The sequence below is a fragment of the Pongo pygmaeus genome, chromosome 11, assembly GCF_028885625.2.
Source record: "Pongo pygmaeus isolate AG05252 chromosome 11, NHGRI_mPonPyg2-v2.0_pri, whole genome shotgun sequence".
Taxonomy (NCBI): domain Eukaryota; kingdom Metazoa; phylum Chordata; class Mammalia; order Primates; family Hominidae; genus Pongo; species Pongo pygmaeus.
The window spans coordinates 58,548,295-58,568,062 of NC_072384.2; the positions used below are offsets into that span (position 1 = coordinate 58,548,295).

Below are 19,768 nucleotides of genomic sequence, written 5' to 3' on the forward strand. Positions count from 1 at the left end.
TTGATCTCTTTGAGACACCATACTTTTTCTCTCTGGCTATCCTACCTCTCAGGGCTTCATTCCCTTCCTGACCAGCCTTGATTTCACAGCACACCACTCCGAGCACTCCTGTACTGGCTCCTGCACTGTGAACTTCTGATCATTGATCAGATCCTGCATTCTCTGGACCATCCCTGGATGGTTCTTGGGGCTGAGCGTCAGAGAAGGGAATTGCACAGCATAGCTTGCTTATTTATTTATTTATTTATTTATTTATTTTAGCCCAAGCGCTGTTTATTTAAAAGAACAAAAAAGAGTGGAGGCCCCCTGGGGACGGGATGAAACAAAACTAGCAGTGCAAGTCTGCCTCTAGCTCAGCATAAAAGCTTGTTGCCCCACTGGGCCATTTTGTTGTTGATAGGCATCTTCAAGAAGCAGTCAGACTGCATCTAGGCAGCAATTTTCTCCAAAGCCTCAACGGCACATGAAAGCCTTAAGATGTGGGAACTCATCCAGGCACTTGGGCTCAAACATGCGGTTCTGATCCAGGATGTCATAGATGGGAAAATCCACAAAGGTGAGCTTTCGCCTGCAAACCATGAGAATTTCTCCCAGGAACATGGAGAACTGTTTCATTTGTTCAGGTAGCTGTTCCAAGTACTGAGGTTTCAGGGTTGGTTTTTATTTATTTTATTTATTTATTTATTTTTTTTTGAGACGGAGTCTTGGTCTGTCGCCCAGGCTGGAGTGCAATGGCATGATCTCGGCTCACTGCAACCTCCGCCTCCCGGGTTCAAGCGATTCTCCTGCCTCAGCCTCCTGAGTAGCTGAGACTACAGGCGCCCGCCACCACGTCCAGCTAACTTTTTGTATTTTTAGTAGAGACGGGGTTTCGCCGTATTAGCCAGGATGGTCTCGATCCCCTGAACTTGTGATCCACGAGAAAAGAGAGCCTCCCAAAGTGCTGGGATTACAGGCGTGAGCCACTGCGCCTGGCCAGGTTTCAGTTTTTCGTGGTCAGAGTTGTAACAGCACTGTATCAGTTGTGTGCAGAAACTGGGTGCTTGGTTCTCTAAAATGTCCGCTTGAATTTTTTCAGTCTTACCACACACGTGCTTGACAGCAGTGTAGCACAAGATGGCATTGCTCTGGGTGACCTTGTTCTTCCCATCCATGAAGTTGGGCGGATTAGGAAAGTCCAGGTCTAGCTTGAATATTACATCCAGCCATTGGCTTCAATCATAGGAGTTTCCCGGCATGTGTACCATTTCTCATAGGACATATCCGTGAACTACAGGAGCAGGCAAATGGTGTGTGCCAGCCCGCAAATATTCCACTAACCCAGAACCATAGATGAGTTGCACGATATGATGATGCTACTTGTGAGCCTTCGAGGATAGGAGCAGTTTCATAATCGGGTGTTATGCCCTGGTCTGCAGCCTAGTTTGGATGATCAGAGCTGTTCAGCGGTCCGTTTTATTGTTTTTGGTTTTTCTGAGAATCTCCTTCTGTTGCCCAGGCTGGTCTCAAAGGCCTGGGCTCAAACGATCCTCCCAAAGTGCTGGGATTACAGGCGTGAGCCACCATGCCCAGCCAGCTGTCCTTTTAATCTCTTACTTGCCTTCCTCTCATCTACAGGGCTATCCTGAACCTTCACTGCACCTCTTACCTTCCTCTCATCTACAGGGCTATCCTGAACCTTCACTGCACCTCTTACCTTGTTTTTACCTTGTAGACAAAATGGAGGCATGACTGTTTTTAGCTTCCTGCTCATGTTTGTCCACATGTTGTCTTCCTCCTCTATCAGATTGTACTTGCCTTTGTGTCCCTTGTTGTTTGGCACAGGGTAGCAACGTACAAATGTATGTCGAATGAAAACCTGCAATTGCTAACCCACCACTCATTCCTTAATTGGAAAATTAGGTTGTAACCCAATTTCTGCCACTTGCTGGTCCAAGAGAGCCAGGGCAAGTTTCTCCATTGCTCACAGCCTGTAGAAGGGTATTAATTTTACTTAAAGTTATTAAAGGATAACAGTCTGTTTTTAGGTACAATAATTCCCTTTGAGAATTATAGATTAAAATTATGTTTCTCCACAACCATTCATTGATGTTGAAATTGGAAAACAAATACTTTGCTGGAGTGGGGAGCAAGGCAGGGTGTGACCATTCAGAGGCCCAAAGCCTAGTGAAGGAAGCAGGTGTATAAACAATTAAAATAAGATGAAGAAGGCTTCTAAGATGAGGCGATTCTATGGTGTGTTTTGAAGTGGGTGGGCTTATGAAATTTTTTTGCTTTCTCTAATAGATCTAAACATCTATGTAAATACCTGGATGATATACAGTACTAGTGACAATATTGGAGTTTTGTCTTCTAGTTAGCCGTGTTTTGCTGATGTGGTAGGGAGGTAAGTCTCAGCTAGGGAGCACACAGGTGACAGGGAACTCCTGCCTGTAAGTGAGCAGGAGCTCTCTGCAAGACTGAGCTCTGCCTTGCACAGTAGCCATTGGCCTGGGAGACATCATGATTATTGCTGGAAATGCTGCCCTTTCTGAGCCCTTCCTTTTTTGAAGGAGAGTGTATTGATTTCAGATTTTTGGCTACTGTCTTTGCACTTATCCCTTCTGTGTGCCTATTTGAAATACCCAAATAAAACCTACCTGCAGCCAGTGCTTCTGAAAGCCTGATATTTGAACAGATCTTACTATGTTAAATGTGCACTTCTTCATGTATACACCAAATTATTTTGACCCTAAAGTTGGGAATTAGTACTTGGTACCAGAATTCTTAAATTATTTGTCCAAACTCCTTGTTGGAAGAGAATTGCCATTGATTTTGATTTCCTTTCCATAATAACCCTGCCACTCATTTAAAGACTTTTTTTTAGTGTTTGTTTTGTGTAAGGTACATTGCTAGATGCCATGGGGGATTTGTGGAGTTCAACATTTTTCACCATAATTTTGATCTATCATCATATTAGAACAAGGCAGGATATAGAATTAGAGAAAACATATCTTTTGACCATTGTGGCCTGAGAAGGCTTTATGGAGGAGATGGTGTTAGAATTTGGATTGAACAAATCCCTTTACAGGTATATAAAGATGGCTCTCGTACTTAGAAGGAAGCAACTTCTTTATCTTCTCCAAAAGTGAAATTTTCTTTCTGCCAAGTACTTATCAAACTACTAATTTTCTAGTAACTTGAAATACTGGCTAAGGTAAGGTGTTGTGTTTGTTTGTTTGTTTTGGTAGAAACTCTTCCTGAAACAACCTGTATGAATGTACAGAATATTTTAAATATAGGTGGAAGGTGATTTCACCACAATAGTTCCCACTTAATTTTGGTGCATCAGAACTTAAGCATTTGATTTCCAGTTTCATGCCCAGAACTCTTTTAAATTCATATTACTTGTGACTGTAAATTTACTATGCTTTTTAATAACTCATACTTAAATCTGAAGTCTTTTTGCTTAGGACAAAACTATAAAGAATAGAATAGTAGAATAGAGGTTCAGTTTGTAGAATGGGTTGTTGAATAAAGAATGAATGGCTGGATCTATGTGTCTTAGAGAATAAATTATAGTTTAATGTCATATTTTCTAGCTATGCAAATTAAGAAAAACCAGGCTAGGTGCTGTACCTCATGCCTATAATCCTTGTGCTTTGGGAGGCCGAAGTAAGAGAATCACTTGAGCCCAGGAGTTTAGAGACCAGCCTGGGCAACCTAATGAGACCTCCATCTCTATGAAAAAATAAGCAGCTGGGCTTGGTGGTGCATGCCTGTAGTCCCAGCTACTCTGGAGGCTGAGATGGGAAGATAGCCTGAGCCTGAGAGGACAAGACTGCAGTGAACTCTCACTGTCATGGTGCCATTGCATTCCAGCCTGGGCAACAGAGTGAGACACTCTCTCTAAAAAAAACAAATATGTAAAAAAAAGAAGAACCAAAGGCCAATTCTTTACTTATGACAATTATTTACGGGTTGTTCTAGCCATCCCCTGCACCCTGACACACTTTTCTGAATGAAGCATCTGGATCCTGGAGAAGTTCCATTAGTTGTTCCCAGTCATATGGCAAAGTCTCTGTCAGTTCTTAGGATTTCTCTACTAAAGTGGGGGAAAGTGTGAGAGAAATCCTGGAATGTAAAAAACTCATCAAGGGCTGGTTTTTCCCAGCCTCCTAGGATCTCCTAGGAATGGTGAGACATGGCTCTTGCTTTCAGGAAATTTCTGTGTACAGGGTTTTCCATGAGTTTGTAGCTAACAGCCAGTGCACCATCTAGCAGACGTCTTTGTGTGTGTGTGTGTGTGTGTGTGTGTGTGTGTGTGTGTGTGTGTGTGTGTGTGTTTTGGTCTCTTACGCTTTGTTTTTTCTTATTTGCTTTAGTCTGTATTATTTATTTTGTAGGTTGCTTCAGACTCCCTGCTACCACCACTACTTTCTTGTGATAAACTGTATGTTGCTAATATGAAGAACAGTTCTAAAGGTGTTGTACAGAAGGCATGACAGTTAGGTGAGTCAGACTAACTAGGTTTTAAGAACTTTTCAAGCTCCTAACACTGAGGATGTTTTTGATGCTTCTTTGAAGCAAAGAAGAAAAGTGTCTTAATTAAATGTACCTTAGTTTACAGTGTTTCACTTGTAAATGTTGCTACTCTGGCTTTATTATTTTTGACAAAAGCAGCATCTTCAGAGAATTTTGCTTTGAGGCCGGGTGGATAGTTTGATGGGAGAAGCTCCTTCGTTAGAGCGTGCACAGAGCATGTGTGTTTAGGTATTTGGGGTAACTGGACTGAGGTTTTAAGGTTAATTCAGATGTGGATATGAAGAGATATTGCTAAATGCAGCATTTTCCTCCCTAATATCTCATTGTCTGATGTCACATGGATTTAACTGAATTTTCTGGCATTCCTTGCAAGTGTGAATATATAGGAATGTTCTTAGTATGGCTAATTGCTTGATTTGGAGGAAATCATACATCTTTGTTCATTGCAGCCTATCAACAAATACTGAGAACAGGGTGGGTGCAAAGCCTGTGTTCTGGCTTCTGTTTGTATCTGTTAAAGAATAAACATAGTCCCTGCCCTCAGCTCCCAGATTTCACTTGAAATTGTGTAAATAGGCAGTATGGCACTCCAGAAGAGAAACATTTTACTGCTAGTACTCTTCTATGATCTCAGACAAGGTGGTCATAGTTCTGATATTGCCATTGTGATTACAGACTGAAATAGATTTTGTCTTGTTTTGGAATCATCTTACTATTTTGTCTAGGGTGCTTTTTGTTATATTTTATATGCCAACACAACATGCTGTGCAGAATTCAAATACATAATGTAGAGAGGTTGTGCCTGTCCCCAAAGACTTGGTGTGCTGAAGGAGAAATTCCAGAAGTAAAAATAAGCTTTTGATAGTCTATTTAACTTCTGGGGGGCTTAAAAGAAGAATCTGTGACATTTGGAAAACTTACGCGTTGAATGATAGTAGAAATTTAGGTGATTTCAGGCCATTGGCCTTCTCGGAGTAATGTTACCTATTCACCTTTTCTCCTCAATGAACATTACAGGAAATTTACTTCTATTAGTCAATTTTAGTTGTAGTAACTTTTAGTTGTAGTAACATAGAGGCTGGTCTTTCCTTTTGTTGGGGCTCAGGACAGGATACGCCCCAATATGGCACCTTGGCATATAAGAGAAACTGCAGAAGAAAGGAGGTCCGTCTGACCTCCGCTTGCCTTTCTCCCCTGAAGCATGGTCATCAAGGAATTCTCTGACCTATCTCACCTGACAGTGAGTTATAAAACCCTCATTCCAGAGAGGTCCTGCCCTGTACCCAGAGGACAAGAAGAATCTGGACAAGCAGGCCTTGCTAAGGGCCCCCACCCCAATTATTAGTCCTCATTCCCTTTTTGTTCAATCATGCTTCTACGTGGCTGTCCATTCTTCATTGTACTTAAGCGTAAAAATTCAGTTTCCTGAGTCTCTGGATCCTCATTTCTGAAGGCTCCTGTGTCATGCAAAACTTTGGTTGAATAAATTTGTTATGCCTTTCTCTTGTTAATCTTTTTGTTATAGGGGTGTCAGCCATGAACCTTGCCATGGGTGAGGAAAAGATACCTTTTCTCCCCTACATTCTCTTTCTCAAAAGTATATAATGGAAAGAAATGACATCTGACGTTCTTTACATTTTCAAATTCTTATTCTTAAGTATTTGAGTTCAACAGTACCTTTGTTCTACTTGCTGTCATAGAGGCTAAGGTTTTATGGGGCAGAACTTGAGGGATTGTTTGGTCAGTGTTTGAGTTATACCTGTGCCTTTGGTCTATAATATAAACTAGGCCGGTGCAGTGGTTCACACCTGTAATCCCAGCACTTTGGGAGGCCATGGCAGGCAGATCACCTGAGGTCAGGAGTTTGAGACCAGCCTGGCCAACATGGTGAAACCCCGTCTCCACTAAAAATACAAAAATTAGCTGGGTGTGGTGGTGGGTGCCTGTAATCACAGCTACTCAGGAGGCTGAGGCAAGAAAATTGCTTGTACCCAGGAAGTGGAGGTTGCAGTGAGCTGAGATTGTGCCACTGCACTCCAGCCTGGGCAATAAAGTGAGACTCCTTCTCAAAACAAACAAAAAACGAAACAAAAACCACACACATACACATATATATAGTAAAAAAGAACACTATTTCTTATGTTTTATCCTATGATACTTGTCCATAAGTACTTCCTTACCATACAGTATGTTGGACTTGTCATTTAATCTGCTGAGTCTGAATTACTGTGTCAGAAAGGCTGGTTTGCATCATTTCTATTTGGTTCAAGTCCATGACAACTCAGTGTTCACCCTTTTAGGGGGAAAATGACAGTAGTTGAAGTTGCTACTGGAAGGAAGTGTGATGATGCAGAAGAGGAGAACCTGCTGGCTGCCTACACAGGTGGGCTTCACCGTGCCATTTCCATTGAGGAATTTACCACTGCCTTCCCTTTGGTCCTCAGAAACTCAATATTCTCCGTGTCTTAAATGGATGGGACTGGGCAAAGTGACTCCCTTTAATAAAGCAAAGCTCATGAGAGCTTTTGTTTAAAGCTGGAGTACCGATTTGTTAATTTATTCTCAGAATTGTCTGTCAGCAAGCCAGACAGTTGTGTGAACTGGACCAGCACACTCTCTCCCTACTATTTGCAGACTAAGAAAGGAGCCAAATTACGAGGTGCCTCTCAGTGTGAACAGAACCAGGACAAGAAGTAGTTGTATCATGCCAATGTGTGACAGCACCTAGCTCCAACAGCCCAATGTGTCCATTTCCAGAATTGGATGTAGGGGTATGTGTTTATAAGTGTGCAGATACCGGATAGTCTTCTCTGGAGTGTACTGTCATCATTGACCCCTAGGGCCTATTCCTATAAATGCTATTTCTGACCGTCCCCCTTTCGGTGGGCATAGCCTGTATGTCCATTGGTGACTGTTAAGTTCCAGTTATGGGTTTAAGGCCAGAGACGATTGAAACTTCCGGGTGACTTTGTATAGCTCCACTCTCATCTGTGTTAGTTTCAGAATTTAACTTGCTGGGAAGACTTACTTTTTTCCTTTCCAGTCTGGGGGAGGGGAGGATGGTTCCTTATTTTTGCACTCGGGTATAATCAGTTAAAGTTGCTCCAGGTCGCAGTTTGAATAGCTTTTTTAAGAATATAAAATTTAAGCTATTTCCCTCGAGTTGCTATTTATGGAGGAAAACAGGAACTGGAAGAAATATTATAGCAGATATTTGATAGCCTCTTTCACTTAAGACCACTGATGTGGAAGGTGTGTCTATCCTGAAAATAGCTGAGTGCCCCAAAATAGGAAAACAGGGTGTCTGGGATGAGATACCAAGGTCAGTGTCAGCTAGTCCTTGCCCCATGGGATGCCTATTCTGAGTGGCATAGTAGGTGTGCTGCCAACTGGTGATGACCTGGGTGATTAATCAGGAGCAGCTCATGGATGTGGTGGGGCCTGAGCTTGGTCAATGATCCAGGTAAACACACGGCTCTGCAAGAGTTCACCAAGGCTTGGTGCAAGGGACCTTGGATGAGCTTTTGTGGCATGGCTCTGTCAGTATTTTTCTCTTATTTTTTAGGTAGTTTTTGCTAAATTATAAACCCCAAAGTTGGTTGGTTGAAGAATATTTCTGTGTTTACCTATCTATTTATTATTAACTTTTACTGCCATTTTTTTATACTACAGTATTTTTCATTGTTTCTCTGAAGTGTGCTTGTTAAGAGAAGTTTGTGTTTTCCATCGGTTCCATATGGAAACTATTGCTGCCTTCCAACTTTAGTGTTTGCCCTTTAGGTGAAACCTAAATTTTTTCACCAGGGTTTATTCAAGCAGCATTTTCAAAAGCAGAATTAGGCTCTAAGCCATGCCCCTTCAGTATGTAAAACTTGTGTGTAAGATGATTTTACTCCAATAACCTTCAGTATGGCTTTTTCCAAATTCTGCCTAAGATACTATCTTTCTAGTATCGCTCAGTTTTGTTTGATGGTTGTTGCCCAAAGCTTTCATTGATCTGTGAGGAGAGACCGGCCTGGTGGAGGGGAGGAAGGTGGTCCTGCTGGGCTGCTGCAGATTTGGATTCTGGCCCTGCTGTTAATTAGCTGCTTGACCCCTGGCAAGCCAGCCTCCCTGGGTCTCTGTTTCTTCATCAGTAAAACAAAAGGCTTGGGAAAACAAATACAGGCTTGGACCAAATGATAAGAAAGGTCACCCTGCCTTTTTATGTTGTGTGATTCTATGAATGGCAACACATTGGGATTCCTTACCCTTCTCAATGGGTCCCACAAAACTTCTGCTTACTCTGGGGGTTGAGAGGTGGTGTGTGGTGTGTTACACTGAGGCCATTTGAGGCATTTGTGTTAACTAGGCAGATATGGGAGCCCTCCTACATAGGAGTTTCTCACTCCTTGCCTCCCTTTCTCTGCTCCCCTCCCCTTCCCCATCCTGGTTCCTCCCCTCCCCACCCCTTTTCTTGCCTGTTCAAGAGAGACCTGCTTGCCTTCTGCTTCCCTTAGTGCATTAATAAAGGTGTGATGGGTAACACAACCCACTAAGATTGGTTACCATCTGTGGTTGTTCAGCCATCTCATCTGAGTTAGTGGGGAGAGAGAGCTTAAAGGAGACTGGCTTCATGATGAAATAATGGTCCTTTTGTCTGTCTCTTGCTGTAGAGATGGTTTCGTGTTTCATCTTAGGCCTGGGCCATTGTGGTGTTTTTACAAGCTCAGTACAACCCTGCTTAAAGATACAGCCTTTTCTTTAAAGGATTTGGCCATAGTGCCACAGGCCTGTTCTACTTACTTCCCTTCCCCACCCCAAAGTTATAACTTCCTATATATAGTAAAAACCCACTGTAGTGTGTGCTGTTTAATTGCGTTCTCTGATCAGGGTTAAAATGTGTTCCCACTGTATTTATTTTGCGAATGTTTATAAGATATGCCTCATTTCATAACCTTCCAAAATGTTTTCCTTGTGATTATATAATTAGTAACACCTGTAAAACATTGCCTTTAACCATGTAGCTTCTTTCATTATCTTTTTGATTCCATGTTCTGGTGCCGCCTTTTGATGAACTGGGATTGGGAAACTGTGCCAAATATCTTGCAGTACTGTACCCAGGTTTAGCCTCATAACCTTAATTAGATGTGGAATGCTGAGAATGCACTGTTGTTTTTTTTTTTTTTTTTTTTTTTTAGCTTTTCTAACAACAGTGAACTTCTGAGCACTTCATTAAAAGTTATAGAACATTCCTTGTGTCTTCAGCATTTAGTTTCCCATCATAGTTTATTCATAGAAAATTAACGTAAGACTTAAGGTACCTTACTATTAAGCGGTCTGTTTGTTTGAACACAAGTTACCTCTTTTGTCAATACACAAGTTATATTCCAACTTTCAACGTTTAATTCCTCTTCTCTCTGTTCCTTTTCTCTTTAGAAACAAGTGTTGAAAATGTTAAAGGCTGTGCTGAAGAGGAGCCGAGAGGGAGGAACGGGAGGCAAGAAGGAAGCAGGTATGTGTACAAGAATGAGCCCAGCCATGGACAGCAGGCAGCAAGCTGCTCCTCACCCCAGCCGGATGGATTTGTTGATTTGGGAGTGGGTCAGAGAGGGTTACCTGGGTTAGAACAAACAGTGTGCTGGAGGCTATGAGAAATGAAATAGGCCAGACATGGTGGCCCACACCTGTAATCCCAGCATTTTGAGAGGCCAAGGCAGGAGGATTGCTTGAGGCCAGGAGTTCCAAAACCAGCCTGGGCAACATAACGAGATACTTGCCTCTACAAAAAAATTTTAAAAAATTATCCGGGTATGGTGGCACATATGTGTAAATCCTAGCTACTTGGGAGGCTCTGGCAGGAGGATCTCTTGAGCCCAGGAGTTCAAGGCTGCAGTGAGCTATGATAATGCCACTGTACTCCAGCCTGGGCAACAGACCCAGACCTTGTCTTTTAGAAAAAGGACAGGAAACATAATTTTGAGCTTTCTTATGAGAAGTGACTTTGAGAATTGAGTTTGGGTTATAACCAAATCCTTTCCCAGAGACTTTAAAGGTTCATAATTTTAATAGGTCATTCAGATCTGGAGGGAGTCAAAGTTAAAGACATTGAGGGATAGCAGGTGTGTTCAGGAATTTGGTTTCTAGAAATCCCATTCCCTTTCCCACATGATTACATTTTATATGTTTGACCAACTGCTGGCTGACTGGTCCTCATCTTTTGGAGTATCAAATTTTATTCCTAACAGGTGGAGCCCCACTTAATGCCAGACTGCTTATTTTCATTATAATGAGAACTACTTAATTTGGCTTGAATTTCATTCTTGTTTGTAGAGTTCTGGTGCATATTCTCACTGTGACTCTAATAGCGTTACATTCCTTGTGCTAATCTATTCTAGGATTATTTTGGTGAATACTCACTGGTACACCCTTTTTCTCTCGCTAGAAAAACTATATATTGTCTACCTGTATTGCACAATAAAAATATGTTAGCATGAATTGACTTGCCTGAAATGTTACGTTTCACTCTGTAAACCCATGTTAATCCAGTCTCCTTTGAGAATGACTGGTTTTCTGAGTTACTATGTCAAATAACGTTTCAATTTTAATTTCTGTTTTAAGAAGTATGCTTATTACTGAAGCATCACAAAATTATGGTTAACTCTTTAATTCGAAAGATATTGCAGTGCCTTGTGATAATATTAATGTTTGTTGTTTCCATACTTATATAAGAGAATAAGTGGATTTCTAACGTTTTTGGTTATATAGAACCTAGACAAAATTCTATTTTTTGCTAATTTATTGCTAATTATCCCTTAAACCAAGTCTGCAAAATGACAAACTCACCTTAAAAGTAGAGCCTTTATTGCAAGGGTGCTGTTAAAGCTTCTCATCAATGCCTGGGTGAGCAGACACCAAAGAAAAGGAGAAACCAGTTTTTAATGACCTAAACAGAAGACCATAGTTAACCTTAGAAAATCAACCCCTGGCTTTGAATAATTAATTAGAATTGTTACTCTGGAGAAATTTCATTCGCAGAATTTCCATCTGGGGGGACATTCACCCTCTGCTGGGTCAAGGCCAAAATGTCTTTCTTGTTAGTTTTCTGAAAGCTGTTTAAAAATAATAACAACAAAAAACTTTCTCAGTTTTGGCTCATCTGTCACCAATCATGGGAACTTTGTTATTTGCTTCTTTAGAAGCCTTTGTAATTTCCAGCATAAAGTTACATCCTAAGCTGTCTGTTGGGGTGGAACTGCCAACCAGTGGGTTATTTTTCTCAGGACCAGGGTCCCCAAGCCTAAACTCACCAGTCGGTAACAGTTCTTCAAAACAGGCCTACCATCCTCTTTGACCAGTGCCATGCTTAGAAGAAATAGCAATATATTAATAATCTTCAGCACCCATGCCTTTCAGACACACCAGACAGGAACATAATTTGCATTTGAAACTTTTCCAGTTTCAGAGCATGTGATTTTGGGTTTATTTCTCCCTTGGGTCTTTAAAAGCAACTATTGCTTTTTCTGAATCATTTCTTCATAATAATTTCCACACTATGGCTTTTTCACTAATACAAACCAACTTGAAAGAGCAATGGAAACGTTTCCCATAAAACATCTGCATGGTATGTGCCTTTTTGCTCTTAACTAGAACCTGGTTGTATTAGGCTAGCAACAAAGTGGATGGAATTTTAAATCCTGATGAAGTTATATCACAGGATTTTTGGGGGAAATACTTGGAATTTGACCACTCATATGTTGAGTCCATGCCAGTCCTCATTATATAAGTAAATCATAGCTAAGATTTTCTATAAATTAAAGCTGGCTAATCTACCAAGACTGCTCTGAAACTTAGGTAATATCTCCTGCAATATGGAAAAATTTTGCTGTACTGTTTCCAATTAAAACCAATCTTTGTTGCAAAGACATAAGAAAATTCATTCCCATGTACTTGAACTCATAATCATAGAAATTTAGGAGACATGTCTAAAAACTTGAGTTCAGCTTTTCATGTCCTTTATAGGTTGTTTTTGCAGGCAATCTTTTACTACACTTTTATGTTAAACCTATTTTGAGAATTTGGAAAAATGCGGTAACTGAGATAAACTTAGTATCCTTCAATGGAAACCAAATATTTTTCAGAAGTGTTGAACAGTTGTTATTCCCTTATTTATCCCTAAAAAGAAGTTATCATCTGTATCTATAGGTAAAACTTTAGCAGGTATTGAATTCAAACTATATGTATATAAGGATATTTGCAATATTATGCTTGTTGGTTTTTATTCTTTTGAGAAAGCCTAACTCTGTCGCCCAGGCTGGAGTGCAGTTGTGCACCATCTCCACTCACTGCAACATCCACCTCCTGGGTTCAAGCAATTCTCCTGCCTCAGCCTCCTGAATAGTTGGGAGTATAGGCACATGCCACCACACCCAGCTAATTTTTGTATTTTTGGTAGACATGGGGGTTTCACCATGTTGGCCAGGCTGGTCTTGAACTCCTGACCTCAAGTGATCCACTCGCCTCAGCCTCGCAAAGTGCTAGGATTACAAATATGAGCCACTGCACCCAGCGGATATTTGCAATATTATGTACAGTGAAACTTAAACTATTGAAAATCATCGAGTAAACTCAAAATAGCAGAATTCTTCTCTTTTTTGTGATTATGCATTTTTACCTAGGAAATGCTTATAGCTGGGCAAAAAGTGTTTTCAGAAGGCTATAGAGGCATGCTGGAGAATGTAATTTTTAAAACTTTACCATGTTTTTTTAGAGAGCATATTCACCTTGTTCCTGCTGTTCCATCAGTACAAATGAGCACTATATTTTTCTTGACCTTGAGTTTGGCCTAAGGGAGCAAAAATCAGTATTAAACCACAATACAGGGAGAAGGCCAGATGAGGGCATCTTATTTTTTTTCCTTTCCCTGCTTTATGTTAGGACCTTGATCTAAAATAAGCAAACGAGGCGCTGTGTTTATTTTTGAAGCTCTCCAGAGAGGCCTACAACCTTTACCACATGTTTCTTAATTTTAAGTGACCTTTACTATCAGAAAACATTCATATTACTACTATTAAACAGTTACTTAGTTTTAAAAATTAAATAATTACTAGACTCTTAAGATTAAGAGTATTGTGATATTAAATCTGGACCTAGTAGGAATTTACAGTAGATATAAGAGCCACACTGGAAGTTAGTATCTTTCTGTACAGCAACACTGTTTGGAAAATGAATAGGAAAAAAAGTCCCATTTTACAATAGAACAAAAACTTTATCAACCTAAGAAGAAATCTGCAAGCTTTTTTTTTTTTTTTTTTTTTTGAGACAGGGTTTTGCTGAGTCACCCAGGCTGGAGTGCAGTGGCGTGATCTCGGCTCACTGCATCCTTGACCTCTCAGGCTCAAGTAATCCTCCCACCTTAGCCTCCTGAGTAGCCATCACGCTACCATGCCTGGCTAATTTTTGTGGGATTTTGTTGTTGGTTTTTTTTAATAGAGATGGGGTTTCCGCCATGTTGCCCAAGCTGGTTTCAAACTCCTGGGCCTACACAATGCACCCACCTCGGCCTCCCAAAGTGCTGGGATTACAAGCGTGAACCACTGTGACTGGCTGTGCAAGCCTCACATTAAAGAAAATAAAACTTTATTGAAGGACTTAAAGGAAGACCTGAATAAGTGGAAGGAAATACTGTTTTTCTGAATAAGCTGATTCATTATTTTAAACCACCTAGCTCTTCCATAATTATGTAGACATTCCATTTAATCCCTAATGAAATCCCAATTTTTAAAGAAGCCTTTTTTTTTTTTGAGTGGTTTTAGGTTCACAGCCAAAATTGGGAGGAAGGTTCAGAGATTTGCCCCCACACATGCATAGCTTTCACCATTATCAACATTCTCCACCAGAGTTGTGCATTTGTTACAATTGATGAACCTACGTTGACACATTATCACCCAAAGTCCACAGTTTACATCAGGTTCACTCTTGATATTGTATATTCTGTGGGTTTGAACAAATGTGTAATGACATATCTACCATTGTTGTATCACAGAGTAGTTTCATGGCTCTAAAAATCCTGTGTGTTTTTTTAAAACACTACAAACTTGATTCAAAAATCCATCTGGAAGAGAAAGTGCTTAAAGGAAAATCAAGGACAATTTGAAAATGTGAGGCAGGTGCATGTAAACGGCTGAACCTGGTTCACATGCCTCAGATCTAGCTGCGTGAGAGCCTGGAAGAATGTGTTTGGACTTCTTGGCTAAGATTTGTACAAGATGGACTTTACCTTCCACCACCATATGCATTGTGAAGGATTCTTCAGTCATAGACATTGGGCAGATTCCCTCCCCTTCAAAAACTAAGGAAGCACAGATATCTAATTACACCTCATTATGGTAGCTGTTACTACCACTTAGCAAATAAATGGCACAGCTAATATTTTTTTTTCTACTGGTCTCCAAGAAATGAAACAAATTTGATCTAACATCTATGATGTAATTAAAGCTCACAGTTGGTAGTGTTTCAGTTCTTTCTTTAAACCCTGGAGATTTTGTCCTTACTCTGGAAGCATTAGGTGCTCAAGGCCTATTGCCCTCTCTAGAGAAGGCTGGTCCCTGTCTACCTCTGTCCCTTCTGCCTTCCACCAGTCTTCAGTCTGTAGTGTTTTGCCTGCTGTAATTCTCCTAGTTGTTCAGTATTGGTGAGAAAGTAGGTTCAAGCTGAGGCAGAACAGCAAAGTTCAGTGAACTTTTAATTGCAGTACTGCCTCAATTAAAATATAGACTGATTAAGGAATAGTTCCTTAATGTGCAAAATAATAACTGTTTATATTAAGTCTTTTCTTTTTAGTTAAATTATTTGTGCTTTTTAATTTTTCCCCAGTAGGGGGGCTTAGTTTGAAGCAACTTGTTAAAAAAAAAAAATTTTTTTTTGACTTTTACCTTTCTCTCATTAAAACCCAGGTGGTTGGCTAAATACACTTGTAATGATGTTAATTAAGGCATTGGATAGTCTCTAAGCCTGTGTGTGTACTGAATTAATCTATTAGCTTTGCATCTAATTCTTCACTTTGAATTTCAAGTAGAAGGGAGCTGTTTGCCACTAAAGTTTAAAAGCCATTGATGTGATTGTTAAACTTGGTATTTTAAGCCATTCCAGGCTGCAGCCTGGCTTTCAGTGGTACCTTCTAAACATGCCTCAATACAAATGATGCTTTGTTTTATGTGGAAAATACGAAGCTGCTTTTGATTATTCTGTGCTGCCATTGCCTGTTTTCTGTGGTTGTGGACTGTTTAGGAATTTAGTGCAGTGACTCTCTTGCTGAGCTGTGGATATTTGGTATCTTCTTGTTAACATTCTCCAAAAGTGTTTCCCAAGCAACAAAACAAGCAGAAATAATTCAGTATAAAGGTATTGTATTTTTCTTTACTGGGGCATTTAAACAAATTCTGCAAAATGTTAGAACATGATTTAAACATAGAATGGGACATCTGTGTTTTTTTGTTTTGTTTTGTTTTTTTGTTTTTTGAGACGAAGTCTTGGGCTCTGTGGCCTGGGCTGGAGTGCAGTGGGTGCCATCTTGGATCATTGCAACCTCAGTCTCCTAGCTTCAAGCGATTTTCCTGCCCCAGCCTCCCAAGTACCTGGGATTACAGGCATGTGCCACCACACCCAGCTAATTTTTGTATTTTTAGTAGAGGTGGGGTTTTGCCATGTTGGCCAGGCTGGTCTCAAAATCCTAACCTCAGGTGATCTGCCCACCTCAGCCTCCCAGAGTGCTGAGATTACAGGCGTGAGCCACTGCGCCCAGCCTGATTTTTAATAGGAGCAGGAATGCTGGTTGTTCCCTCTGGTTTGATAGGTTCCTTCATCAGATTTTCTTTGTTGTCGCTCATGTGTGTAACAAAGTCAAGAAAAAGCATGGACTTTGAAATTAGAGGACACAGACTCACATCCCAGCTTGATCACCTCCTATTTAACTTGAATTTGGACAGATTTTCTTAACTTTGATTAAACTACCTTATAGTTATATTGTCAGGGTTGAATAAGAATACCTTTAGCTTGACATTTGGCCTCTGCTAGATATCCAGTACATCTTTTTTCTTGAGAAAACTGTGTGATACCTTAAAGAACTAACAAAACCCTTAAAAATATATAAATAAGAGGTATACCTAATGTTAAATGACGAGTTAATGGGTGCAGCACACCAACATGGCACATGTATACATATGTAACTAACCTGCATGTTGTACACATGTACCCTAAAACTTAAAGTATAATAATTAAAAAAAAAAAAAAAACTTCTTCTTCCTTTTCTATCATGGAGAAGACAGGACTGATCTCAGATGAAGAGTAATGTTCTAAAAGCTTCTTTCCATGACTTCCTTTTCCCAAATATTCTGGCATCTCCTCTGGATACTAAAGGCTCTTCTCCCAGCTTCAGCCTTTCCCCTGTAACAAAACTGGGGAAGCTCTGAGTCATTTGTCTGCCCTATGGTGGTTTATGCTTTCAAAATAATGTATTTTATCTTTTAACCTCTATGAAGTACTTGCATTTTATGGTTTTCTCTTTATGAAGTTAAACTGAAAGGCTTTTCTCCTTGCTAAAGAGATTTTGGGAGTTGGCAAGCAGTTTCGAGAATAGATTTCTAAGTACAGTTTATAAAATGTTATCTCAACACATCCTTTGTGAATGAAGGTCTTTATATATGGAGGGCCCTTGTCCCCTGACCTCTTCATAGCTTTTCCATGTGTTTTAGGGAAATATGAAGGATGAAAGAGTTAGGGGAAGTAGGGAACAGATATCTACTGTTTTTCATTAGGCACTTACACGTAAGGCCCAAGCTGGTTTCATGCTGAACTGCCTGTTTTCCTGGTGGGGGACATACTTGGAGAAAGCTCTGGACCCCAGAGGAAAGGGAAGTCAGTCACCCTGGACTAATAAGACCTTTTTATGGCATAAGATCTCCAGCAAGGCACCACCTATCTGAATCATCATAAAGCATGTGATAAAACTCTCAAACACTGCTTCTTTACTTGAGCTGCTTTTTGTATGTGTATGTATAAATGCCACAGGAAGCTAGATCAGTAGTAGGCAAATGAGCAATTCAGAGTTCATTTTTAAATTATCAAATCTAATTTTATTTCACAAATTTTTATTAAAACTCCTCTGTAAAACACAAAGGTCTTATTTTGTACAGACTTAGTTTTCAGAAAGTTCCATGTATATGTAACTTAATTCCCATAAAAAGTTTCATCTTTACTTTTCCGTGTTTTCTATTTGCACTTCCTAGAAGGGGAATTCTAAGGTTTTATTTCTATCCTACAGGAATGTAAAAAACTTGATTTCATATAATCTACTGGCAAGTGTAGTTCCTGAGTGGGGAGATGGGCTACAAAGGATTCTGAAGTAGATTGACTTCTATTTTGTGGCTGGTGATCCAAACTGAGTATTCCTCATAAGAGTCTTAAGGGGATGGTGTGTTCACCAACAACTGCAGTTGTCTTGCAGTTAATAAGGGTGGCCATCAGGTGACCAGCTGGGTAGCCCTAGCTCTGGATCAGCATCAAATTGAGAAACCTTATTCACATCCAGAATCAGAGTTAGAAAGCAGGATGTGTGTGTCTTCTCTCTCCCACTCCCCTCTGTCCTTTTAGGGGCAGGCTAGTTATAACTCATCAGCCATGAAAATACCATTGTTCTTGTCCTATGTTCTGGTGACCACAGTGCAGTGGGTAAAGGTAAAACAAGCAACTGAGCAGCTGGTTTTAATTCTTCACACTCTTAAAGTTTGTCAGGGAGTTGCCCATTTTTAAGGGAGTTTGGAGCCTTCGACTGCTAGATTTGGTACATGGTGATGATCTTTATGCCCTGGGATGTCATCAGGAATGATGTCTCTGATGTGAGACATGCATGGAGGTGGCTGTAGTGGTTTGAGATCTTGTCTGGAGTTTTTGTAGATCACGAAACTGGCTGATAGCAGAGGCTAAGAGCCTGGAGGTAGACTCCAGGTTAAGGATGGAAGAGAGCCACCTGCACACAGCTGTCTTCCTGATGATTGTGTTTTTATTTCACTTACCAAATTAAGGAATTTATGTTAATGCATTGTTTCTTTGTGAGGGCTTGCTCTTCACTCCCCACTAAGCAAATTTTCTGTATGACTTATCTAGAAAGCTTCTTTCCAAGTACCAGATGTTAAAAATATTTTGATTTTTGATAGTACATCTTCGTGTTGTCTTAGTCTGCTTGAGCTGCCATAACAAAGCACCATTGACTGGGTGGCTTTAACAATAGAAACTTATTTCCCCTCGCCGTGCTGCAGGCTTGAAAGTCTGAGATGAGGGTGCCAGCATGGTTGGGTGCTTCTAGGGGTTGCCCTCTCCCTGTGTTTTCACATGGTAGAGACAGGGATAGCAAGTTTTCTGGTATCTCTTCTTATAAGAGCGCTAATCTCATCATGTGCTCATGTAACCCAACCATCTAATCTGACCTCATCCAACCTAATTGTCTCCCAAAGGCCCCATCTCCAAATACTGTCACATTGGGAGTTACAGCGTCAACATGGGAATTTTGGGAACACAATCATCTATAGCACTTTAATGTTGTTATTATAAACACGATACCCTGGAGAACTGGTCATGAAACACACCATTATTTTATGTACTAAGGAAGAAAAAAAGTCAATCAATTAGAATGTTTATTACACTTAAGATTTTCTTTAAACTACTAGAGAAGTAAAAATGAGAATAAATATCAGTATTTGAATCCATGCCTAATATTTATATACTCAGTGTACAAAATTCGAAAAATACGCTGGGCCCAGTGGTTCATGCCTGTAATCCCAACACTTTGGGAGGCTGAGGCGGGAGGATTGCTTGAGCCTAGGCGTTCAAGACCAGCCTGAGCAACATAGTGAGACCTTGTCTATTAAAAAAAAAAAAAAAAAAAAAAAAAAAAGGCTGGCCAGGTGTTGTGGAACATGCCTATAGTTCAGCTACTTAGGAGGCTGACGTGGGAGGATTGCTTGGGCCTGGAAGGTCGAGGTTGCAGTGAGCTGTGATCACACCACCACACTCTAGCCCAAGTGACAGAGTAGTAAGACCCTGTCTCCACAAAAAAAAGAAAATAGAAAACACTCATAATACTTATAAGCAAATAACCCAAGATATTCTATATTTTTTGCTTTATCTTTTTAAAATAGAATGCCATTTTTTTGTATAAAAAAATGCCTAAGATTTTGTTGTACCAATGCACCATGGTTTTATTTGGGCC

At 40.3% G+C, this 19,768-nt stretch overlaps 1 protein-coding gene and 1 pseudogene across 15 annotated transcripts in view; one reads left to right on the forward strand and one right to left on the reverse strand.

Moving 5' to 3' along the window:
• TANC1 (tetratricopeptide repeat, ankyrin repeat and coiled-coil containing 1) overlaps window positions 1-19,768 on the forward strand; it is a 262,830-nt gene that overhangs the window by 86,472 nt on the left and 156,590 nt on the right. For 12 of the 15 annotated variants that reach the window (XM_054478253.2, XM_063647544.1, XM_063647547.1 and 9 more), the window contains one exon: window positions 9,943-10,018. In XM_054478253.2, coding sequence (XP_054334228.2) covers window positions 9,943-10,018 — 76 coding nt within the window. Of the gene's footprint in view, window positions 1-2,172; window positions 2,180-4,385; window positions 4,492-9,942; window positions 10,019-19,768 lie in introns of those variants that run through there. The other 3 variants (XM_063647551.1, XM_063647559.1, XM_063647561.1) reach the window with 3 other exon arrangements.
• On the reverse strand, window positions 354-1,883 carry LOC129031680 (glutathione S-transferase Mu 3-like; annotated as a pseudogene).